At 41.7% G+C, this 26,698-nt stretch overlaps 1 protein-coding gene across 1 annotated transcript in view; it reads left to right on the top strand.

Annotated features, from left to right (window-relative positions):
- Positions 1–26,698, top strand: part of cntnap3 (contactin associated protein family member 3) — a 118,468-nt gene that overhangs the window by 68,915 nt on the left and 22,855 nt on the right. Inside the window, exons 11-17 of the mRNA XM_053645473.1 lie at positions 8,568–8,674; positions 14,811–14,930; positions 15,876–16,073; positions 19,077–19,233; positions 19,720–19,847; positions 21,514–21,684; positions 26,135–26,353. Of these exons, the coding sequence (XP_053501448.1) occupies positions 8,568–8,674; positions 14,811–14,930; positions 15,876–16,073; positions 19,077–19,233; positions 19,720–19,847; positions 21,514–21,684; positions 26,135–26,353 (1,100 nt within the window). The remainder of the gene's footprint in view (positions 1–8,567; positions 8,675–14,810; positions 14,931–15,875; positions 16,074–19,076; positions 19,234–19,719; positions 19,848–21,513; positions 21,685–26,134; positions 26,354–26,698) is intronic.

The following is a 26,698-nucleotide window of genomic DNA, read 5'->3' as shown; positions in this document are numbered from 1 at the left end:
ACGTCGACAAGGACATCACGGTAAAATGTAAGTCATGTCCTGAGGGAAAAACACTATCGGCCTCTCTCTCCGAAGTGCTGTAGTAGCTCTTATTGTTAAGCCAGTTCATATCGTTTGTTTACATTTTTGTATTAAAAACGGTTTAATAACGCTATGCTTAAAAGGCAAACTATTCCATGTTTGACTCAAATTTTCAAAAGTTAAAAGAAGAGTTCCATTTCTATTGTCTGTGCGGTCAAGGTTGATTTAAAGCAGTAATGAGTAAAGCACTTACTTTTCAGACAGATCACTTATTAGTCAGTAATTTAAATACACCGTTGACAACGTAATTAGTAATTAATTACTTTTTTGAAGCGACTTACCCAACACTGATTGGTACAACAAACACAAGAGTGAAACAAACCTCTATACACTCGTACACAATGATGCAAAACCACCGCTTAATAACACATTTACAGTATCGTCTATAAACTAACCTACTCGATTGTTTTTATAAAACATGGACATTTATTTCTACATATTATTTCAATAAAAGCATTTTTGTGATTCATTTCCTTCAGTGGCTTTTCCTTGTTGTTCATTAGTGCTAAGGGATCCGGTGCACATCTGCGTCATGATGAATTCACGCTCCTCCGAGCACGCTCAGTCAAAAAACACGGTTCGACACATATATTAAACCGTCATCCATTTTCTCGAACTCCGCTTAGAAAAGCCGTGCATCTCTTGAACATCTTAATCATTTTATCATATCAGTCATTGACTACAGCGTAATAACATCAGGCGTGCTTGTTTTTAACAAAAAAAAACTTTTTTCCTCCGCTCTCATCATTAGAGCTGCTGTGTGCACACGAGTCATTTGAACGCGTTGCATAACAGAAGGCAAGACGGCAGGCAGCTGGCGGGCGCCATTAGAAACGAAATATAAAAGCGAAAATGGTACCGGCTTCCATCTCGGTCGTTATAGTGTTCGGGGTGCACAAATTTAGAACTGAAATCATCTCAGCATTGCCTTCTCTAATTAAAGGAAGGATTATTGAGTGTGAGGGGCGAGGAGGAAAGCAGCCGAGGGGGAGCAGGAGGAAAGCAGAGATGAAAGAGGACGAGAGATTGCGTGATGTGATCCTCACATTCAGTGTTCAGTTATTACCTTTGAAAGAGTACCACTGGTTTTACATGAATAATTGCACGGCATTCTGGGATAGCTGCTGCCAAGCGGAGAAGCACTGGCTCTGGCATTTGCATATACTTTTACTGTCTGCTCCAGATCACGGGGCGCACTATTAAATCTAGTAATCATCTCACATCAAACACCAAATGCGCATTTTCTGGATGACTCCACAATGGGGGCGGCATCACATTTACAAACATACATGTATCCCTTTCCATGACTCATCCCTGGAGACTGATCAAAAGATGAATATGAGGAGAGAGTTTCGAATTTCAGCTTTTATTTCCTGGTGTTTATATGTAGGTGTGAATCCATCTAGACCATAATTATATATTATATAATAGAATATTTTGTATTTAGACCACCCAAAAATATTGGAGCATGTGACTGACAGGTGCTTCTTGTTGCCCAGGTGTGTCCTGTTAGAGGGATTGTTTAAACAAAAAATAGCTCTGAACATCTACTCTTGGTTTGAGCCTTCAGGTTCACCTGTGAAGACGGCATTTGTTGTTAAAAAGGATAAACCAACATGAAGATCAGAGAGCTGTCTATGGGAGAAAAGCAATCCGTTTTGGAGATGAGAAAAGAGAGAAAATCAATCCGAGGCATTGCACAAGCACTGGGTATAACCAATACGACAATTTGGAATGTCCTGAAAAAGAAGGAAACCGCTGGTGTACGGAACAACCAGACAAGGACAACAACAGCTGATGCATTGTGCTGTGAAGAAAAGCCCAAAAACAACAGCTAGTGACATCACCAATGACCTCCACATGGCAGGGCTGAAGGTATCACCATCCACCACGTCTTTGAGGCCATACCACAAGATGTAAACTGAGAAATACAGAAATACAGAGATGATCCACAAAAGTTCTGGAACCAAGATGAACCTCTACCAAAGTGATGGAAAGGTCAAAGTGTGGAGAAAGAAAGGATCTGCTCATGATCCAGAACATACGAGCTCATCTGTGAAACATGGTGGAGGAAGCGTCAAACATCAATCATGTTACTTACAACTTTAGCAGTAGAAAACTTAATAATTAGATGCAGCGTTAAAAATAGTTTTTAAAATGTAAAAATAAAGTACACAAAAAATTAAGAGCTAAATGGTGCCATAGCCGTGGTATCATCCTTCGAGTTTCATTCTTTTTCTTTTCCTTGTCCACCCTTAAAGAGCTGTTCGACATTCCGATGTACTGTAATGAAAAATCAATCACTACCAAAGCGCAGGAAATATTGCCTTCTTTTTGCCCCCCAAAGGACCTGCCAAGCCCATAACGATCCTCACGTGTAATGCGTGATTCCTGAGCGTGCAGAAACGAAGGCGGCCGAGGCGCGGAGGAAACGTGCAACATGATGAAGCGGCAGAATTGCGACCGCGCTGCTGACTAAGGCTCGTCTGCAAGGTGAAGCCCAGAAACGGAAGGCAGAATCTGCACGCCGTACACGGTCTCGCTCGCGCGAGGTGCGTTCTCGCCGATTCCATTTTCCCGCTGAGTGAATATCTATTGTTCTGCAGCGTGCCGTCGGAGATGATGAAGCCGATTAATATAAAGTGTCTTGTGGGAAATCTGTGCGCGTGTGTGCGTGTAGCAGTTTTTTCACATGCTAGCATTTCCGAATGCGCCTGCTTTAGCGGATAAAGGATGTAAAGAGTATAATGCAATAAAGCACACAGCACACACCTTCCACCATCCAGCAGAAAGTCATTTTTTGTTGCCATCCTCACTTTTGCCATTATGAGTTGCCACAGGACTTTCAGCCTCACCTTTATTTCCCGAGGAGGGGAAAACTCTCGCTCAGCTGCCTCCCGGGGCTGCCTCATTATTTCTGCAAATGGAACGAGAGACTGTGTCCTGCGCTGGAAGGTGAATGCTTTTCATTTGACTAAAGAGTGCTGATGGAATTGTACTTCTCTCAGGCTGTCGCATCCAATCCTGCTGCTTATCTATTATTCCTGCTAATTGGCCTTAGCTAGCATCGGGCCATATTCAGAGTCGCACTCAGTGCTTAATGGTTAAATCTGCAGTTCCCGGAACAGAGGGTAGTGATCCGGCAGGTCGGGACGCACCCGAAAGGTCCCGGTCCCCAAACTTACAGCCACGGAAAAGAATCTCACGTACAGTAGCCAACGATATTCAATGCTGATAGGCAGGCTGGAGATCGGTATGGTCTTCACAGTAATGATAACGAGTCTTTATTGGTCACGTATTACAGCATAGTGAAGTTCTTTTCTTCACATACCCCAGCTTGTCATACCCCGCATGATACAGAGAGGGTTAAGGGCCTTGCTCAAGGGCCCAACAGTGGCAGCTTGGCAGTGCTGGGGGTTGAACCCCCGACCTTCTGATCAGTAACCCAGAGCCTTAACCGCCAAACCACCACTAAACCGCTAAACCACCACTAAACCGCTAAACCACCACTTCTCCATTTGAGTGTATTTGAGTCCCTGTACTCCTATAGATCCCGAATGACTGTAATGGGCTGTTAAATTCCAGGCAGTCAATCAATATATATATAGATAGATAGATAGATAGATAGATAGATAGATTTAACGGGGGGTTTTTTTCTAATTCTGCTCATGACTAAAAGGCTCTTATGGTTGTTTGTAGCCAGCGAATGTTTCCATAAACCTTTTATGCCATTTTCTGCCATTTCTTTATCATTTCATCATCTTTTCCATTTCAGCCAAGCAGAAGAAGCAATTTGTAGATCCTTCCACGTTGGAGCTTCATTTGTATTCGTGTTTTCAAAGTACGTGTGAAAAAAATAATAAAAAACACAGTTGGATGGAAACAACACTTAACATTTAACAACGTGCTGAATAAAGCAAAACCCAGGTTCTGACCCAGAGGTCAGCGCTGATGCTTTCTGTTTACTCCTCACATGACTTAGCTCATTCCACCGTGTGCCCGCTGACATCGGGTACATCTCTCCCAATTTCCCCTAGCAGAAAACGTAATCTCAGCTTCCACGCTGCCTGAAACCAGTGACTTGAAATGAAGAGGTAAAGAAAGAAAGGACCTCTGAACTCCACACTGTTCCTGTCTTCTCCTGCTGTTCTCGTCTCCTGCCTGCTGACTTTTTACGCCTTTTTTTTCATCATGCGTGATTAGGGTCACAGCGGGCAGAGTCGTGTGAGTGCCGCAGGAGAATAGTGTGTGTGTGTGTGAGGGAATAGAGAAAGAGGAGGGCTGTTAGGAGAGAAATTGGTCCATAACCAAATTCTGAGCTTATTGTCAGTTTCAGCTCTCTGGCCAGACGCGTGCCCCTTTTCTCCCGCGCACTAAAATGTGCTTGTGTTTTGATCATTTTACATCCTTTTATGCAGTTAAGAAGGAAAAGGGTTTTTGGATGTTTGCCAGTTGCATGTTGTTTTTTTTTTTTTTATAGCCTGCAATAAGAGAGGAAAGTGAAGGGTTGTAAAAGGATGAAACACTGGCATCCATTTGGCTTCGAAAGATAGAAATGTGATAATAAATTTTTTTTTTTAAAAACACACCGCTCAAAAACGAGCTGAATATGTTGATCAGGCCAATTTGAAAATGGTCTGGGCGTGGCTTAATATTCTAATGAGCGTACTTGAGTGACGTGCATCTGCACTATGTTCAGGATTGTTGTGTTAAGTCAGGATTATTCGATCGTGTGTATGTACGCACTGGATACAATTCAATAAACACCATTAAATAGCTTTAAAGGTTTTCCTTAGTAAATACAATGCTTTGACTCTTTATTATTGTGCATGTTTGTTTGTTTGTTTGTTTGTTTATTTATTTATTTATTTTCTGATTTTCTTTGCTGGAAAAATAGCTTTTTCCTACAAATTGTAATGCTTTAAACATGGTCGCTTTTGCCAACATATAAAATATAAAATGATTCATTTTAACATCAGGGACTGAAGATGAGTATTATGTCTTCCAAATATGTAAATTAGCATATTATTACACGTTTTTAATAATATAAATCGTTCAAAAAGAGCCATTGTTGGTGTCGGCTATTTTGAAACGTTCTCTTTTGTGGATCCGTGCTTCCAGGGTCAAAGTTCAGAAGTCTGAATGGCAATTCAACCGACACCAGTAGATTCCACACTCTACACCTGAGTAATTTACTGCTTGTGGATCATTTAGATTCGTCATGGAGTTAAATTTTTCAAACTCCCTGCATTTTTTATTTATTTTTACTGGATAAATGGATTTAATAAAAATCCTGCGTTGATGCTGGTGGGATTAATGACCCGTGATTTGAGATGCTGTTGACACCAGCTTGGAGAATATATCTTTAAAGGAAATGTGTCACTGGTGTTACTGTCACTGGTGTAATGGTCTGTGCCTGTGACACAACGGACAATTAATCCAGTGAGTTAACGTGGTGCATGGTGGGATTTTTTTTTTCCGCCCCGCAGCCTAGAAATACACCAATAAGTTTTCTGAAAAGTTCCGATTTTAAACATTCCTATGATCCCACCTTTGCGGAAGAGGATGTATTTTAGAACAGTTTAATGGTGTGTCTCAATCAGCTCCCCAGGTGGCGGATCAGTATATCATATACACGGGTTCGGGCACCGCTAAGGACCCTGACTCGCTACACACTGGGACACTGGTGACTCGATTTTAAGAGTCATGACTACATACTCGCGCTGTACAACGTCATCAGCGTAAAAACCCAAACGTCCATGTTGGCTTAATCACACGCGTTTCTGCCATGGTACTTCAAGCAGGATCGTAGTGGATCTGTTTTTAAAACTCATTAAACATTTAAAAAGTCGTCAGACTCAAACGATTCACATGTAGAACGTCGTTAGGAATCATTTTAGGAGCCACAGAAATGATAACTTACATTTGTAGTCGAAGTTGGCTGAGAGTTCGTCCGCCATTTTGTTTCCTAGACGAGAGGCTTCAGAAAGCCATTTCTGAAGCCATTTCAGGTAAAGGAACATCAATGCTCCCTGGGTTTTTTGCGGTGCATTGTGGGAATGTTTTTTTTAGGGAGCGAACGTTCCAGTGCACCTGAGACAGCCCTTGAAATGGCCGACTTCCTGATCAGTGCCCTGAGTACTGAACTAGCGCGCCGATCGAGACACATAGTGGTGAACGTGCTTGCTAGTAAATATAGTCTACTACTACTATTACACTTTTATTTATTTTTTTAAAGTGCTCATTTTTCTTCAATCTGTTGCAGCCGTCGTGTGGATGTAGCGAGTCTGCCATGTGTGTGCGCAAATTCATTAGCCAAATCCTTGTTCCTGCAGTTCAGGCCCCATCTGGCCAAGTTGCACTCCGAGTCAAAAACTGCACCATTTTCCTTCTGTGTCGCCTTTTCATCCGCTATTACTCTCTGCGTTCCGCTCCCATCTCCTTCTGTTTCCAGCCATTAGCAGTGAGAGGAGCTTCCTGAAATTTGTGCAACGTATGTCACTGTAGATTACCACGGGCGGGATGTCTAAATTGTTCCTCGTCAGCAGTTTACACTCTAGCCTGGGTCGGGTTTGTTTACGGCAGCACGTCGGCGAGTGTTGTAGCGTGACTCATATACACTGAGGCTTCTGAGATTACAGAAAAAAGCGTGTGTGTGAGTGTGTGTGTGTGTGTGTGTGTGTGTGTGTGTGTGGTACAAAATGTCTAGTTTTATACCTGCTGTTTTCTTTTTAAGGCTTGCTGAAGTAACTGAGTCAATAATATGTACCTACTGCAGAATAAAAGTTCTGTGTATTTGCTGTTCCCGTAGTTTCAGAGGGGACTGTAAGTAATAAAAGTGTAAGCTCCAATGTTTATACGGTACTGAAGCTCAGCTCTTGGCTGACAGGAATCAAACCCGATGTGCTCTTCTGCTATTGTAGCCTGTCCGGGGTGTTTTTATGCTCGCCGTGGTTATAAAGAGTGCTTATTTGAGTCCTGTCTGTCAGCTTGAACCAAACTGAGCATTCTCCTCTATCCTCGCTCATCAACCGTCTGCAGCACAGCTGGATGTTTTTGGTTTTTCGCACCATTCCATGTTAAACTCTGCGTGACTAAGCACCGCCCTGCTGCCACCTGATTGGCTTGTTGTACTGTATAATTGCATATTGGTTGATTCCAAATCGACAAATTTCTATTGAAGACTAAAAATCAGTTCAACTTACGCGTGTTTGAATATACTGTTCGAACGGAGCTGTCCCGTCCCACGTACCGTACGCTACGGATTCGTGTTCCGAAACACCGGCACCTCTGCAAATAGATAAACGCAACCATTCTAACCACCAAAGACGTTCTATAGTTTATAGATCAGACATAATGGGAAACCAGTTCCCGTTTACTGTGCCCATTAATGTGAAATCTGGTGCGAGAAATCTAATTTATCATGAACGCTGAGTCATTAAAGCATGAGTAATCGTTCAGAATTCCACAAAGAGAGGGAATTCATTGTGCCAAGTGTCTACAGTTTTGCTTTCAAGGGCACACTGATGTCCAGTAATGGCCTTTAATGGCTTTGGTTAAAAACAGAGCACTGAAGGTTCCTCTTCTCTGTTTACGGTGCGCTCAATTTATTAATGTCCTCAGCCCTGCAGTTTTACCTACTATATATGTGAAAATATATAGGGCTGTTTTGACAAGAAGGTGTACTTTATTTGCGGCTGTCTCGTTTATTTATTGATGTATGTATTTATTTTGTTGCTTCTTTGGGAGAAAATCTGTTGTTTGGATTTTCAAACGTGATGCGATAAGCCACGCGCGATTAAACGCGAGACACGAACACCGTGTTCATGCGTGCGGGCTGTTGAGACGAGCGTTTGTGTACGTGATGTGTGTTTGATTAGGGCGAATGCAGCGCCCGTAGTGTAGGTTGGCGAATAAGCAGGCAATAATAGTAAGAGCCTGAGATAATCCGTAATCAACGTGGAAAGATTCAAGAACTATTATCATGCACAAGCTGTTTGTACGACGAGATCTGCAGTTTTTTTTTTTTTAAACCGTCTCAGACATAAATAACAGTGATGATTAATATACAGTAAATGCATTCAGTTAATGTTTACATAAGCTGTTGATGTTACAGCTTAAAGTCAGGTATGTCCTGTAAAGAAAACAAGCTTTGTAAAACCAGACAGAAACAGGAATTAATGATAGAAAGACGCATGATCAGACTTCGCAGTGATGCAGAGAAACAGCAGGGCATGAACAGACACATTGATTAAGGGCACGGAACAGGTGCACACATTAAGAGAACAACCCAGTTGGACGGGACAGGGGCGCATACAGGACCACAATCCAAACAAATGCACGGAGAAGAAAGTATTAGTGCTCACTGTGGAGTCCCGAGAAAGAATCTGTGACACTCTGTACCTTCGTTTCCATTCATCGCGCATTATGGTGCTGATTGAAGTGTGAACGTGACCAGACTTCCTCTGTTTTCTGTCTCTCACCAGGTGCTCCCCGAGTCACTGCGAACATGGCGGGAGGTGCACACAGTCATGGAGCACTTTCCACTGCGACTGCGCTGACACCGGCTACAGAGGAGCTACGTGCCATAGCTGTAAGGAAAGACGTCTCTTTGTTTTATGTGAGCGTTTCCAATAATCGTGGGTGTCAGAACACAGGCGGATACGGACTGTAGTAGCGTCATGGCTCGGCACTTCTGTGACCAGAAGGTTGTCCGATCAAATCCCAGGACTGCAACAGGACCAGTGTATTTAATCCTCAAATGTACACGACTTTAATTATAGAGAAAAACAGGCAGGTCAAAATCAGAACAATTAAAACCAAGAGTAAGCAGGAATTGTAGTAGGACCAGGAAGTACACACACACACACACACCCACCATTGTATATGGAATGTGCGTATATTCCTGGCCTGAAGTCAAGGACAAAACATGCAAAAGACTTCCAAGAGAGTGTGTTTTTTCTGCCAAACTCTTGTCAGCTAGAAACAAAAAGTCCATGACCCCAAGGTCAAACGCTTATCAGCGATCTGGCACTAACCACGAAGCCTGAGCCAAAAAGCATCATCATGGATCTGGATTATGGCAGATCCTCAAATGAAACACAAAAACGCTTTCTTTTTTTTTTCTTTTTGTCCCCCTGAAAACGCGGCATCGTAATTTGCACGGAACAGGCTGAAATTAAGCACTCCAGCAAAATCTCAGCAGTGTTTAACACTTTCACACACGACTTGCTTAAAAATGAGAAGGTGATCGAAAGAGACCTCACGGTGCACCCTGTGTAATTAGATTTGGAACAAAAGCGCTGCCAATCAGAGGAGCGTGGTTCCGAACGCTTTTTGAACAAGAGCGTATGAAAAATGTGCCGTGCAGAGCGAAAGGCCGTCATGAACTAAATATAGCGAATGAGCAGAATGTTTAGTGCCCAGTTCTCTATGAAGTAGTCCACTACTTACTTTTTAAAAGGCGGCACGGTGGCTCGGAGGGTAGAATGTTCGCGGCGCACCTCTGTGGTTGGGGGCTCGAATCCCACTTCCGGCTCCGTCTCCGCCATCGCCATCTGTGTGTGGAGTTTGCGTGTTCTCCCTGAGCTTCAGGGGTTTCCTCTGGGTACTCTGGTTTCCTCCCCCAGTCCAAAGACATGTGTTATTTCCAAATTGTCTGTAGTTTGTGAATGTGTGTCCAGGGTGTCCCCACCTTGTTCCCCGAGTTCCCTGGGCTAGGCTCCAGGCTTCCCCGTGACCTTGCGTAGGATAAGCGGCATGGATAACTGAAAAAACATATATTTTTCAGTATCAGGAGAGTCATATTTAGTACTGTATGTACTCCTCTTTCCACTCTCTGAACCCCAAGGTGTTCCTTACTTACTTGGATGAGGAAGAGACTTCTGACTTGATTTTGTTCGACAGTTTATTTCCTGATTGACGCTTTCATATACACCCGTCTACTCTCTGTTCACACTAATGTGATGGGATTTAATACTTCTCTTTAACACGTCAAGGTTGCTCCTTATTTCCTGTTGGTTTTAAACCCAGTCCCTGTGCCCCGTTGCTATCCGTATTCAGTGTCTATGTAACTGATTCAATGATTTATTACAAACTTTTTCTGGTTACCAGTTAAAGAGTAATAAGTGTGCGCTTTTTACTTATTGGGTGGTTCTTTTAAACCATTTAGAGTGGGCTCTCATTCCCTTCTTTCTTGCACCACGTTTGGCCTCTCGCACTGGTCTGCGCTCCCTCTGTCCTTGGTGGGATGAGTGAATTCAATGAAAATGAATGTGCTTCCCAACTAGGCTTACTTCTTGTATGCTATTAGATCAATCTAATTCAAGTTTTATTTCAAACACTTGTTCAAAGATCCAAATGAAATGGAGGCCTTGAGTCTACCAATTTTCACTTTTATTCCTGAGCAGCAAACATGCACAGTTTTCTGTTTTCCCCGAGAAGGTCATTATGTGATTAGTCATTGGGTTCCAGCCTGGGTAGCTATGGAGATCGAGCCGTGCCAGTATGCCCATCTCCTTAATGGCTTTACTTTGTTTTCCATTAGCTTTAATTCCCAATCGTTTTTCAACAGTCCCATTTTGAAGGACTATTTTTACCCCATTATACGTTAGCAACCCTTTATTGCCCCGTCTTTGTTAGTCTCTTCATTTTATATTTGGCGAAATGCAGGAAACAAATTGAGTAAGAATTGTTTTTAATGTATTTTCCACTTTATCACAGCTATGAAGGAACGTTCCTTTACCATTCAGGTATGTACAGATTTGTAATGATGTTAGGAACACTTTTTTAAGTTTTCCCAGTACCTCAAAAGCACCTCTCGATACTTCTGACATTAATTTTATGGCCAGAATCACTTCAACATTTTAAAGTTTAATTCACGCCCTAGTCCCTTCCTCTTTGTCCTTTACAGTTAGACCTCAGTGAGGAAGACAAGGTTCTACTCCGCGTTCATCATGTACAATACGGCCAAAAGTTTCTGGACCCCTGACCACCACACCCATACGTGGTTCTTCCCCAAACTGTTGCCACAAAGTTGGAAGCACACAGTTGTATAGAATGTCTCTGTATGCTGTAGAATTGCAATTTCCCTTCACAGGAACTAAGAGGCCCAAACCTGTTCCAGCATGACAGTGTCTCTGTGCACAAAGCGAGCTCCATGAAGACGTGGTTTGCCAAGTTTGGTGTGGAAGAACCCGAGTGGCCTGCACAGAGCCCTGACCTCAACCCCACTGGACACCTTTGGGATGAACTGGAACACTGACATTACCTCACTAATGCTCTTGTGGCTGAATGAACCCAAATCCCCACAGCCACGCCTTGAAATCTAGTAGAAAGCCTTCCCAGAAGAGTGGAGGTTATTCGAAAGGCAAAGAGGGACTAAATCTGGAATGAGATGTTCATGACGTGCATTCAGTACCGAAAACGAGGCAGACTTTTTTTTTCAGTATAGATTTAAATATCATCAACTTTTCTAATCCTGTGCCATGTGGTTTTGAGCCAAAGGAGTGAAAACAGTGTCAGTGTTAATTACTTACAGACCACATGTACATTAAAAATAGAGAAAGGGAGTTCGGTTCTAACCAGGATCGTCACAATTCTTTAGTGGAACTAATAACAGCAAGCCAAACGTAGGTTTTACGTCACTGATGGCCCTTTTAAGCCTTAAATTTTCCGTTTCTGTTTATTTTTACACGGCACACATAGCATAGTAGGTCACATCTGGTCCACAAGATGCTTTAGCCTAATTTTTTGTGGGTTTTTTTCTTGTTTTTAATTGGATAACTCCAAGTCCTGCTCTATTCCCGAGAACCTGCTTTCATAGTTCCTTTAACATCCGTTATGAATGTCGTTCAGTAATAAAGTCCTGCCCCATATTACAGCATTACAGAGGAGATAAATAGGAATGAGTGGAAGGAAATTGAAATGGACAGTGTTGATTAAGTCTATGTTGTTTAATTCAGTGGCGATTGTGATGGTGATTGTGATGGTGATTGTGATGGTGATTGTGTCTGGCTGATTTCACACCACCGTCTTATCAGCTCGAATGAAGTTTGTTGGCTTTGGTGGCCGTTGAGATTGAGGCTACGTAGTCGTACGTTTCAAGAGAACTTGTTTGAAAAAAAAAATGGCTGAGAAAAACTATGGCTGTTTTGCCACTCGTGTTTTCAAGCACCATTGACTCCTCCTCACCATTTCCCCGTAGGGAAACTCCCATTGCCATCGTATGGGCCATTTTAATACTTCATTAGCTCAAGTGAAGTGGGGAAATCATTTGAACTGCTTCTTTTTTTCCCTTCCTCTCCTCCGTTTCGTACCGCGAGTGTTGTAGGTGACGTACACTTTCCAGTCATGCGGAAAAGGTCTCAAGAAGACGTCAAAAACAGTATTCGAACTCAGGCGACGCCAAGACCACTGAATAACTTTGCACATTTAAAAGCACAACTCAAGTGTGCGTGTCTGATCATCACTCAGTGCCAAGTTACCCTCAGGATTAAAGAAAAAAATAAAAGGACAAATCTGCTATTTTGTGCTCAATCTGACGCTGATAATGTTTTTGATTAACAACCGAAGTGTTACACCAAAGTGTAAAATCTGCTCAGGAAGAGTGCGAGGACATGATATTGGCACATTATCCTTAAAATAAATTGTTCTCAAGAGTAATTGCAGGTCTGGGCTTGTATCCAGGTTGTCATGGAGCCTAATTAGTGATGATATTCAAAACCTGTCCGTAAATATGGTTTTGACTCATGCATACAGGGAAAATGATTTCATATTGATTTTGCTTAATTTATTCATTCTCCTCAGATTTAGATCAGACGTTAATTAAAACAACCTTTTCCAATTACATTTTGTCTTGGATCCTCAAGACAGAACAAGATGCAGGTGGTTCATTCTGAGGTCTCTTTGTTTGACACAGTATTCACGATATTAACGACAATACGCAACACTCAAGAGACAGCTGTGTGCTGCGTCTCAGTGGGGACCTAAGCCCAGATTCACTCAGAAACACACGGCGCCCTCCACTAATATTGGCACCCTTGGTAAATATGAGCAAAGAAGTCTGTGAAAAATTGTCTTTATTGTTTATCCTTTTGATCTTTTGTTTAAAAAAAAACAAAAACACAAAAATTCTCTGCTCTCATGGATATCGAACAAACACACAAACACAACACAGGTTTATCCCAAAATAAATCTTTCTTAAATAAAAAATTTAAACAATAAAGATAATTTTTCACAAACTTCTTTGCTCATATTCACCAAGGGTGCCAATATTAATGGAGGGCATTGTACTAAACTTTACAATTGCTTGTCAGTAGGATCATACCCTGAAGATTTGTCCAATCTTTATGATTTATTAGCTAGCCCACCACGGAAGTAAAAACTCCAGTATGCTGCCCAGTCCCATGTTCGGGTTGCCTAGAAACCCATTTCATTGGTTAAAAAGTGCGGCAGGTATTGTATTGGCCATGCAGTGTATTGACACGTTAAGACGTTGGACTACTAATCAGAAGGTCATGAGTTCAAACCCCAGCACCGCCAAGCCGGCACTATTGGGGCCCTTGAGCAAGGTCCTTAACTCTCAACTGCTCAGAAGTATAAATGAGGTAAATGTAAGTTGCTCTGGATAAGGCTAAATGCGATAAATGTAATTGTGTATGTGTTGGTCAGTGTTCAATGGTCATTGGTGCCAGACAGACTGGGTTGAGTGTTTTAGAATCTCCTGAGATTTTCACACACAACACTCATCTCTGCACTCGACTTTACACCAAACGGTGCGAAAAACAAAAAAACACTGGAGCTGAACCGAGTGGTTGGGCTAAAACGGTAGAAGTTCCAGTCTTCTGAGGCTAGAGTGGGCACAGACTCACGCTAACTGGACAGGTAAAGATTAGGAAAAGAAGATGTGGTGTTAATAATTGCATGAAAGAGTAAGGATGTACGTAGGTGTTCATGTCAGAGTGGTCTGTGAGAGTTTTTGTTGGGCAACTACGAATAAAACGCGAATATGGGCACCCCTAAGGTCTAATCAGTATCTTTAAACCGTGTTAAAGGTATTTACATTCACTTCCCCACTGGAGAAATCCATTCTAGAGAGACTACCTTCCCACGGAGGAACATCTTAGATACATTTTAGTGGATTTATTTTGTTTTGCTTGGTTTTGGTGCAATATTACAAGCTAGGTTTGGTCTCAGTCGAGTCACTACTCCTGGCTTGAAGATGATCAGTACCAAGTCCTTACAAACCATGAGCCTTGATTGCTAATCCATATTGAAGATTGCTAATCATCGAGCTCCGATTCAAATCCAGCGGAGCAAAGCATTGAGCAAATTTCCGGGAGGAACGTGTCCACGCTCCAGAAACCCTTTCCTGTTCTGCCACCGGATAATCTAGGGCAGGAACGCAAAAGCGGTATCGGGCGAGCAGTTTAGGCGAGCGCGTAGGCAGCGTGCTCGCAGGCGTGAACAGCGCATTATCCGAGACGCCGCCTTCACCTCGTCCTGATCCATCGTGTTTTCGAGGTTGACACGTATTGAGCTGTTTACTCTACAGGCCCGCATGTGGAGGCCCTAATGAGGACTGTCACACTTCATTATCTCAGCTCTATGAGACACATTTTCATGGGGAAGTAGCAACTGGAGATGCGGCATTTACATCTTCCTCTGTGGGATTTATTTTTCCATGTGTCTGGATCAGGAAGGCTAACTGTGGTTCCCATCTTTACCAGCTGTTTACGAGGCGTCATGCGAGGCATACAAGCACAGAGGGAACACGTCAGGGCTGTACCACATAGACGTGGATGGAAGCGGACCCATCAAGCCGCAGCTCATCTACTGCAACATGTCAGGTAAATGTGTGACCGGCGGACATCGCGCCGTCCATAGTACTGCAAAACAAACTGGAGTTTTTTATTTTTTTAATGTTTGTTTTATATACTGATCAGTACGTACTGTATCAACGGCCGAGCAGTAGGTACTGAATCGAACGCACTGCAGGTAAGTACTGTCGCGGTACGCGATTTAGGACGCAGCCAGTATTTCACGTCTATGAACGTAGCTAACAAATAATAGGAAAACAAGAACGTGTTCATGCTTTCGTCGTGATGTTCATGAAAAATCGTGCTTTTTTTAAAATCTAACATTACCTAGCATTTGTATATACAGATAGCCGTGTTCACGTTAAACACTGAATGTTTGTCCCAGTCCGAAGGTCAGGACAGTTATTTGTGTATGATGTTAATGCATGTTAGTTTGGTTAAGTAATACATAAATAGTTAATACATAAAATACTAGAATATCGATCGAATCTGTGTAAAAATTTTAAATACACAACAGACGTAAACGTTTCTGAAGCAAATCTAGAATAAACATGCAGATGATTTCAACAGTTAATGGACAATGAATATATTTTTTCACAAACACAAGAGTGTATGTGTTGGTCATAGTTTTCCGTCACTCGTTAGCCGCGTGGCCTCAGCATCCACCTGCAATTTTAACACAAAAAACAACAACAACAAAAAAAAACGCCTCTATTCAGTAGCTCCATTCGTGCCAAAAGGGAAGTTTGTAATTGTGTAAATGTGATTATTGTGTGAATCGTTCCTTTTATTCGACTCTGGAGGATTTCCGCTCTGTAATTTAGCGCAATTTAGGGAACGTTGCCGTAGCCTGTGGTTTGTCAAAACAAAGGTCACCTTAGAGCGCGGCCCACCTTGTTGTGTCCTCGTTATCGTTTGCATAATCACACGTAACGATCCCCCGCTTCCCTTCATCTCTCCCACGAAAAACTGCAGATAAAGCTTGGACGGTGATCCAACACAATAACACCGAGCTCACCAAATTACGGGCGTCCTCGGGGAGCGCTCAGCATTTGGCCTCCTTTAACTATTCTGCCGACGCCGAGCAGCTCGCGGCCGTAATTACCCGAGCCGAGCGCTGCGAACAGGAACTCTCCTACCACTGCAAAAAGTCACGCCTCCTGAACACACCAGGTAAGCCTTTTTTATTAAGAGTATCGACCCCGTCCTCCTTCACTTGCTCACAATGAAAGTACAGACTTATTAAAAAACTGTGCCGTCAATCACGTAGAGTGCAAAGCAGACAAGACGATTCGATTATTTTTCCAAATAATTAAACTTTTATTATTATTTTTATATATATATAAGTTCTTACTCATATCAGAGCGCTTTCACCATCAGGTTCTGTTACGTATTATACCACAGCCATGCTGAATTCTCAAATGGGATTTGGTCAGGACGTGTTGGTTGATTTTTCTGTAACAGCGGCTCTGACAGCAGTCCACCTTAAATGCACTCATTCCAATATAGTCACTACTCGTGGACAGGAAGTTGCTGCATTCTCAACAAAACAGATAAACAAATGTGTTGTTACAGTATGTAAACAAAGTAAAAGGTCTCGAAGCTTTTTATAAGGAGATGAAGGAGTCTCCAGTGTCAGCACTTTGTAAAAGGACGTCTTCAGGACAGAGGAATTTCCAGTTTCCTAGGAACAAACTGACTAGCTATGGTTGTTGGTGTTTTTGTTTGTTTGTTTGTTTGTTTGTTTGTTTTTCGTCTTGATACTTTTGACGCGAATTGAATTCCATATATTAGGTTCAACAGAAAAACCAGAAGACAGACTGAGAGGGAACGGCTGTTTATAGCCACTATAGCGTACGCGCTAACGGGAACCAATATGTCTTGCGGATGTTCTTCGACATTCGTGTAACTATAAATGGTTAAAAAGTATGATGTATCGTTCATTAATACATTTTAAAAATTGTTGATCTAAAGACGAGTTAAGGCATGTACTAATCAGGAACTAATGAAGTCTTATGAATTCACGCGTGAATAACGACCACCTTAAGTGCATGTTAGTGCATGAGTGCTATTTACATAAACATTCACATTTATTCATTTAGCGGACGCTTTTATCCAAAGTGACTTACAAATGATAAGAATACAAGCAAAGTGATATATCAAGCAGAGAACAGTACAAGAAGTGCTACTGTACAAGATCCGTTAATTGAGTTCCAGAAGAAGCAAAGTGCAGAGTCGAGGTGTAAGTGCCAGAGTAATTCATTTTTTTTATTATGAGTTGGTTAGGTGTTCATGGAAGAGGTGGGTCTTTAGCTGTTTTTTGAAGATGGTGAGAGATTCTGCAGTCCGGATTGAGGTTGGAAGTTCATTCCACCACTGAGGAACAGTTAGCGTGAAGGTTCTTGAAAGGGACCTCGAGCCGCGCTGAGTTGGAACTACTAAACGTCGGTCGCTCATCGATCGCAGATTGCGAGAGGGAGCGTAAGCCTTCAGGTGAGAGTTGAGGTAGGGGGCGCTGTTCCAGACAAGGTCTTGTAGGTGAGCATCAAGGCCTTGAATTTGATGCGGGCGGCTACAGGAAGCCAGTGGAGGAGATGAAGATGGGTGTGACATGGGTTCTCTTGGTCTGGTTGAAGACGAGGCGCGCTGCAGCATTCTGAATCATCTGAAGGGGTTTGATGGAGCTGCTGGGAGGTTAGCTGGTTAATGTATTCATTAACACATAACATGTAAACTAAATCAAACTGAATCAACTCTGTAAGAAAGACCATGAAATAAACATACATCATTTCAAATAGTTTATATAATTTGGCATATGCAGCTGCGCACACGAACATCGCCGGATGGCGCTGAGATCAAATTATCAGTGTTTATTGTTAGTGCGTCTTTCTACATTCGATTTGAAATGAATGCACGTTTAATTGAAATTAATGCACGTCTAACGAACGTGTACTAACATGTACTTAAAGCGGTCATTATTCACGCATGAATTCATACTTCCTGATTAGTACATGCCTTAACTCATCATTAGTTCATATTTACGTACAGTACCACTCATGGATTATTATAACTGTATACTGTAGCTATAACCGTGTTTTATTTTATATGTATTGTATGTCCGTGATGTCGAGGCAGGTTTTGATTTTATAGCCATTTATAACATGTAAAATACATAATATAGAACTTAACATCAAGCTGGTTGCATGCCGATGGTGTGTTTGTGTGTAAATATTCATTATTTTCCTTTTTTCCCACTGTATTGCTGTTTGTTTGTTTTTGTCCCGGTCCAATTACAGGCGTATATACGTGCGCGGCCTCTTAAAGGTCGAGTGCTACGATAATTGTTCTCTCGGCCTTCTGAACAAACAGGAGACGCCCGAGCACTCTGGCGTAAATCGCTGCCTATTAGTTGTCTCATTAGCGCGGATGCTGATGAGCCGAGAAGAAAGACAGTGTCGGACATAAATAAATAATGCCCTAAATGTCAGATGAAGAGTAATGAGAGTGCACGCTTCTCCCAAAGCAGAGGCAGACAACTCGAGATGGATGGATGTGAGCAGACGAGAGACAAATCAATGCCAATCTCCCCGGTGTTTAAAAAAAAAACACACACACACAAGTTCTGCTTAGGGTTTGGGGTTCGAGCTGAAGCTGCTTGTCCACACAAGCACTTTTATAAAATCTGACTCCACTGTTTCAGCCGGTTGATGTATTTAATGAGACTAGGGTATTTACAACTGAGTGTTATTTTATAGAGTACAATAAGCACTAATTACTCAGCCGTATTGGATTTTAAAATACACACCGAACCCCGGACAGCAGAACTTACCATAATGCGGTGTTATTACACATTTTTATAAGGTAATGATGTAGAAATGATCCATTCTTTTCAAGTTAAATATGTAAATACATCGCAACTAAAAACTGCTTCATTAAATACATGTGACAGATTGTGCAATTATGCCTTAATTAATGTAATGTTTTCTGAGAAATCTTCCTATTATTATGGTATGTGAATGTCTGTTCACGTGTCTTTGGCTATATGTTTTAGGTTTGTTATTGATATGCTGTATTCAGATTAGAGACGCGCCGATGTATCGGCCGGTAATCGGTATCGGGTGTTCAAAAGTAAACCTGTTTTTTCCTGCATCACGGATGATGATTGGCTTTTTGCAGACGGTGCGCCGTTTACCTGGTGGGTGGGCCGGTCGGGAGACGCCCACACGTACTGGGCAGGGGCAGCACCGGGCACTCAGCAGTGCGGCTGTGCCGTCCACGACGACTGCGTGAATCCGGAGCACTTCTGCAACTGTGACCGCGACCTCGACGACTGGTACTGAATCCTGCGATTTCCAGATTATACAGCTATAATCGCGTTTACTTTAAAAATACATGTTTAATAGAAGTCTGTACAAAATGTAAAAAAACAAAAAAAAATTTAAAAACACAACAGGGTTTGAAAAAGTTTATATTTAAATTGAAATGGTTGGTTTGTGTCAGAAGGAAAAAGTCCTCACTGATAAACTAATGGCTGCTAGTAAGCCTGATGTCTTTGATGTCTCACAGAGAAGTAAAAGCATCTCTAACTTAAAAAGACAGGGAAGCAGTGACACGCTCCAGTCTTTAGCGACCTCTTCCCACTGGCTCGGTTACTGTAGAAATGGGTAAAGTACGTGCAGTGTAAGTGAATCAATCTCCGGTGTTGGTTGTTTCTAGTGTGTGCACGTCGTGCCGGAACGACTGTAATGACAAGCTTTTGACTTTAAAAGCATAAAAAGCAGTTACAGAGTTTGAGTGTCTTCTGTTTTGTTTTGGACAGGCTGAACGATTCCGGCGTCCTCTCTCATAAAGACCATTTGCCTGTCAGGCTGTTAGCGATGGGGGACGTGAGCAGGCCGGGGTCAGAGGCAGCGTATCGGGTCGGTCCCCTCCAGTGCTACGGTGACAGTAAGTACCAAAATTTCACGAATATTCTGAAGAGTATGTAGTAGTCACAACGGCGTATCCCAGAGTGGGACTGAAAGTGCTGCCTACTTGCGCAGTATTCATTCTTAATTGTTAAGTATGAAGTCTGAATCGAAAGCCACTTGATGAGATCCGTTAATCTGGTCGATATTTGAAGCCAGTCTCGACACAAACGGCAGCGGAAAATACAGCGGCGTGGATAAACACGTTATCTGTAAACGTATTTTGACGTGATATTTTACGCCCGGTGGTATTCAGTTCAATCATTCGCCTAATGGCAATGGTAACCTAGTAATGTATACTGCCTTTTAAACCACATGCTATGAGACAGACAAGCAGCAGATAGTTGTCGTGAAACTGAAACATACAAGGGCTCGGTCATCATTTATTCTGAAACTCTATTCTCACATCCGTTTATCACACCAGCTCCAACCCAGTCTTAGCCAAGAGTTAAAAACCATGACACTATCTGTACCCGTATCTGTACCCGTACCTGTACCCGTATCTGTCACTTTAGTGCTTGAAATATTAGTTAATTACGTTCAACCTGAAGATCTAAACAGGAAGTTAATTACAGTTGAGGTCATAAGTTTATGTACGACTTGCAGAACCTGCGAAATGTTCATCTTAGTTCTGCCCTGAATAAACTATTTCATATAACAGATGTTTGCATATAGTCCACAGGACGGAGGGACTCGTACACAACTATTACTAAAGGTGCAAACATTCACTGATGCGCGCGAAGGCAATTTTTGTCTTCTGGGAAACATGTAAATATCTTATGTAGCTTCTGAAGGGCGGTACGAAATGAAAAAAGAAGACCTTTAAACAAAATAATAACAATTTACACCGATCATCCTGTTCAAAAGTTTACACCCCCCTGGCTCTTAATGCACTGTGTTGCCTTCCTGAACATTACTGAGTGTTTGCACCTTGTGTAATAGTGTAATGTACGAGTCCCTCCGTCGTCCCTAGCATGAAAAGATGGATCTCGACGTCATATAGCCGCTGTCGGAAAAAGAGGTCAAATAGGCAGAAGATGCTGGAAGAGTAAAGAACGTGCAGGACCTGGAGGAATATTCTGAAGAACAGTGGGCAGTTTAACTGCTCAGGACAAACAAGGGACTCGTGAAACATACACACAGGCGTTGATCGTCCAAGTAACGACACACAGTGTTAATAATCGAGCGTATGTAAACTTCTGAACTGGTTCATTTGTGTAAATTCAGTTATCATCGTGTCTCGTGGACTATATGTAAACATCTGTTATGTGAAATAGTTTCTTCCGGGCAGAACTAAAGAAAAAAACCAAAATGCCATTTTTTATGATCTCTCTTTTTCTTAATTATCACCATTTTGCAGATTCTGCAAGGCGTATGTAAACGTATGACCTCAACTGTAAATATGAACCTTATCACTGTACCCCTAGAAACACTGGGAAACACAACAACGACAAAAAACCCACAGAGGTAGAAATATGTACCAAAAACTAAACGCACAGAAATACAGTTGTGTAAGACTCTGAGCCTCCTGCTCCTCAGTGAAACTTCTCAAAGCATCTCTATATCGAGTTACACTTCAAATGATGACTAAAGGCTTCTGGAGCTCTCGATGGTGTGGCGCCTCCCTAAATGCTTTCTCTCTGCAGATGACTTCTGGAACGCGGCCCACTTCGATAAGGAGACTTCTTACCTCCACTTCCCCACGTTCCACGGGGAGCTCAGTGCTGATATTTCATTCTTTTTCAAGACCTCCTCCTCCAGCGGCGTGTTCCTCGAGAACCTGGGAATTAAAGACTTCATCCGAATCGAGCTGAGCTGTGAGTGAATTGCGCTTCCTGTTGTAAAAGTGCACAAGAATATCCACTGCCACAAAAAAAAGGTCTTTCCTTCATCAGGTGTTACTTAAAATGTTCTCAAACTGAAACAGATTAGCTTTTGAGAAACCCTGAATTACGAAGTTGGCTCGGGACACACGCAACAAAGCGATTTTTTCCCATCTGTATTTGGACAAATCTGTTTCTCCATTACAATCTCCTGCTACAATTTTTTATATTAATGAGCAGCACACCATACATTTCCTCATTAGTTACATTAATGTCATTGGAACGTCCAACAAAACAACTTATTTCCTGTTATTACTTACATTATACATTATACACCAGCCTCTCTTTTTTCTCTTTCTTGAATAATAATAATAATAATAATAATAATAATAATAATAATAATGTAGCTTGTCATGTTACTGAGAAACCAGAAAGCACAAATCCTTCTGTCCTAAGCACCAGAAAGCACTAACACTGGAGACTCCTTCCGTAAATAAATGTCTAATTCACTTAAAGAAAGATTCACCATGTCAACATTTATACATATTTCTTCACGAAACAACAACACACAATTTTAAATCTACTTAAAAATTTCCTATCCATTATAAAGTCCCTGTATAATGATAATGAGTCTTTATTGATCACATTACAGCACAGTGAAATTCTTTTCTTTGCATACCCCAGCATGTTATGAAGTTGGGGTCAGAGTGCAGGGTCAGCCATGATACAGCGCCCCCTGGAGCAGAGAGGGTTAAGGGCCTTGCTCAAGGGCCCAACAGTGGCAGCTTGGCAGCGCTGGGGCTCAAAACCCCGACCTTCTGATCAGTAACCCAGAGCCTTAACCGTCACTATAGAAAACGAACACTTTCTGACTGGATCAGAATTGAGAATCCAACAGCGCTGTGATACGATACAAATTAAACTCGTAAATGTTTTTATTTTCACTTAAAGTGGTGGAAAGGAGCTTCCGTTGGATGATTATTAAAAACTGAGATGCCAGATTGTGGAAAACGGAGGCGAATTGTATGGAGATGGACTGCGTGCATGATGAAGGATGTTTGATGGTTTGACAGTTCCAATTTGACAAATGTGCAACTGATACTAAATATTAAATAAACAGCAGCGGATACTTTAATAAAATAATATACAGTGTAGCCAAAGTAACGGAAAGAATCCTGAAAGTGCTCTTCATCTCAAGCAAATCAAGGGCGCTCTGGAGAAGCGCGTGTTTGTTCATTCGATTCTTTTTTGCTGTTTGTCTCTGTTCGTATGTTTGTTCTTTTTTGTTCTTTTTTTGACAAATCCTATTTACAAAACGTATGTGGCTCTTATCCTCGATGGAAAAATAATCTGGAGGAGCCGTCGCCTGAATATACAGGCCGAGTGCAACGCTGCCTCTCAGGGGAAATTTCAGCACACAGGCTAGACATTTTCGTCTCTTTTGTTTTGAAATCCACTTGAGTGTAAATAATCATGCGTGCCTCTCTTATAATACCATCTGAGCTGTGACTTGTCCAGCGCACTCTACTCGACTTCTGTGAAAGCCCACAGGATTTTCATAGCCTTTAGACTTTTCGTGCACACATTGATTATGTTTCCGTGCACATCAATATTCTGATATGAATCGGAATTTTGGCAATATTCTGATTAATAACGAGTCATGCAAACGCCGCAATCCGAATGTCCGATTTAGACTGAGACGATATTCTGATTCCACAGATTCTGATTCACACCCGTGTTTTAATTGGAAACTTGTTGTATTTGTCGTAACACCTTATTCAGAAAATCCACTGAAAGGAGATATACGCGCATGCTCAGTCCACAAGGAATTGTAGGTGCTGACAGAAGCTTAGCTGTAGGTTAGATATTTAGGAATGTATACAGGAATATTCCGATGCCTGTACGCATATAAACACCGTATTCAGAATATGGCTGCAACCCGAATATAGACCTTAACCGGAGTGTGATGCGCACGTACACGTAGTCGATGTTTGTAAACATATCCAGCTTCGTCACTGACTTAAAATTGGACAACATAGGAATTTTTATTTTCTCTAAATATCACTTATATTAACAAGTAAACGGATTGTCTGTGTGTGGGAATGCCATGAGGAATTTTTTTTTTTAAATAAACGTATATACAAAATATAATTAAAAAAAAAGGAATATCCTTCACATGTACACAATTAAATTCTGCAAGTATAACAGCACCCAAAAACAAACAAATAAATAAATAGCGTTTTATTTTTTATCTAAATTTATCTATTTATCTATTATCTAAAGGCGTTTTATTGTTACAACTTTTTACAACTTAAATAAAAATCTAAGGTGTTGAGTCTGTCACCAAAAAAAATGAATACTTTTTTTTTTATTTTCTTTTTTTAGAAGTCAGGATATTGGCTTATGCTAAATTAAAGTAATGCATGTAAATTGGGGGTGATTTTATTCTATAATTTCCTAATATATATATATATATATATGTATGTATGTATAGTATTTGTAAGTGTGGACACTTTCGTAAAAGCATGAACCTCATTAAAATAAGGAGCGTAAAATTTTTAGCCCATAAGAGATTGGTGTGATGGATGAGTGTAGAGCGGGGGAAGACCTGAACATGGCCCGGAAGCTTGCTTTGCTATAATGACACATCCTTTAGCCGAAAGAGCTCAATTAACCTCCCATTGTTCTGAGTGGAGAGAGACGTTAACCCGAAAAAGGACACCCGGGAAGCCGAGTACAGCGGCGGCGTGTGATGAAATGATCCGCGGATCCTGTTCCCTGATGCGGAATACCAGGCTGCTGATAGATATTAGAGATATTGACAGAGAGGTCATCATTAGATCTTTTTGTCAGTGTGGGATGTTTTGTGTGTGTATTTATTGTTTGTCTGGAGTCGCTGCACTGCGCCTGTGCTGTACGCGGACCTGCTCGGACGTGCTGTGAATAACAAACAGCTCCTAACACACGATCAGCGATTCCGCGCTATTGTTCTCGGCAGCACGGATCCGCTCGATGACAGACTGCGCTCTTCTCTCTCTCTGTCTCTCTCTCTCCCTCTCCCCTCAAACCGTGCGCTCCAGCCGGGGACGAGTCTTACACAAAATCAGCAGAACAGCTGCTACAGGAAGGCATTCGGGTAGAACGAGATGAAGGATTATTGGAGAGGAACATACAGACAGATGGCTTTAAACATACAGCACGAGCAGAAAGGCTTTCTTCGTCATTACCGTATATGTGCGATATTAATATATTAGCAAGCCCGAGTCCATAAGGAAACAGTTTCAAACTGGACAAGTCGCTGGAGTCGAATTGTGTTGACGCAAGTGTAAAGTTATCCCAGAACTGACCTGAAATAACATATTCATTTTTGAAACGCAGCCAAAAGTGTTTTGCTCTAAACGCTCAGCTGAATTTAATTCCGTTTGAGAAAGTGGTCTTGCCGGAAAGAAAGGAAAAGCATCAAGTTTCTTTCATCTCCGACTGTAAACCTCGAGCGTCAGGGTTTTCTCATCCAAAGGCAGATTAAAAAAAAAAATTTAAAAAAAACCCACAACATTTTAAAACCCGCGCAGAGATTAAAGACCTGCGGCTTTCTGTTCCCGCTTCATTTTCCCTCCATGACTTTATTTTCGAGCTACACACCTTCCCGCATTTGTTTCTCCCCAGACTTGATCTTTTACACCTTTTGATAATCACATCTCATTACGACAGTGAAGAAAAGCAGCCAGAGCTCCGGTGCAAATCTGGAACAGAAACTCAGTTTGAACGAGAGGTGTGATTTTATACAGGTATCACTACACTATTTCCAGCTGCCTGATTAATAACATGTTCCCTTAGATGTTTTAAAGGGATTCAGCATATCAGGTGGAAATGTTTACCAACAGTGGTGTGATAAACTCCTGAGGACAACTCCATTTTTAAGGAATGTTCTAGAAGTTTCTGCAGTCATCTAGATTAATACTTTGATTTGGATATGTTCGGTTATGACACCGGGCATTTTTATGCACCTTTAATTATAACGGCTATTTTTATGTTGGAATGTGATGGTTAATCCACAGCGTGGTTGAATTATCGGATCAGAAGGGTTCGTGTGTAATATATATTAATGTTTATAAACAGAAATGTTTAAATGAATGGCTACAGTATCGTATCGTTTCTATAGTAGGCGCTCATAAACATGGACGTGTTATACATGGTGACGTTTTCTGTTTGTATGCATTTATGTAACGTATGAATAATGAGAATGTTTATAGGAAGGATAACATAGGAACATGGAAAGCTGCATTATAATTTTTTACAAGAGGAGAAACTTATTCTGTTAGGGAAAGACTTCTTGTTTGATGGACGTCTCACAGCAATAAAAGTACCTATAAATGGATAAAAGTATGACGTGTCATTCTTTAGTAAGTGAATAAATAAATAAGTTCCCCGTGTCTGTTTCCAGTACCGACCGAAGTCGTTTTCTCCTTCGACGTGGGAAACGGGCCATTGGAGGTGCGCGTGAAGACTCCGGTCCCTCTGAACGACGAGCGCTGGCACCACGTGGTAGCCGAGCGGAACGTCAAAGAGGCGTCTCTGAGTGTGGACCATTACCCCGGATCAGTGCAGAAAGCCCCCACTGAGGGACACATCCACCTCCAGCTCAACAGCCAGCTCTTTGTGGGTAAGAGAAACAGTGCACAAATTTATCATCCTAAACCACTCTTGCACAGAGAGAGCAAAAGACGACACTACAAAAAAAAAATACAAAAGAAAGAACAACAAATACAGCAAGACTGTGTCAGCACTCAAAGTCTGGGTTTGGGGTCTCAGCAGGGTCATGCAGAATAGTTTGAATACTCATTATACGGAACCTTCCTAAATGTATTCAGTCATGTATTCTGTTGGAACACATAAAAAGGTCATTTATTCAGAGTGCATATAGAATATATTGTGAAAAAGACACATGGGAGACATCTGTGTTGGATCGTCATTCTACACTTTTACTATAGACTCTGTTCTCAGCAGT

Source organism: Ictalurus furcatus, chromosome 16 (assembly GCF_023375685.1).
Source record: "Ictalurus furcatus strain D&B chromosome 16, Billie_1.0, whole genome shotgun sequence".
Lineage (NCBI taxonomy): Eukaryota > Metazoa > Chordata > Actinopteri > Siluriformes > Ictaluridae > Ictalurus > Ictalurus furcatus.
The sequence above is the reverse complement of the archived record's forward strand: the minus strand, read 5'-3'. Positions and strand labels throughout refer to the sequence as shown.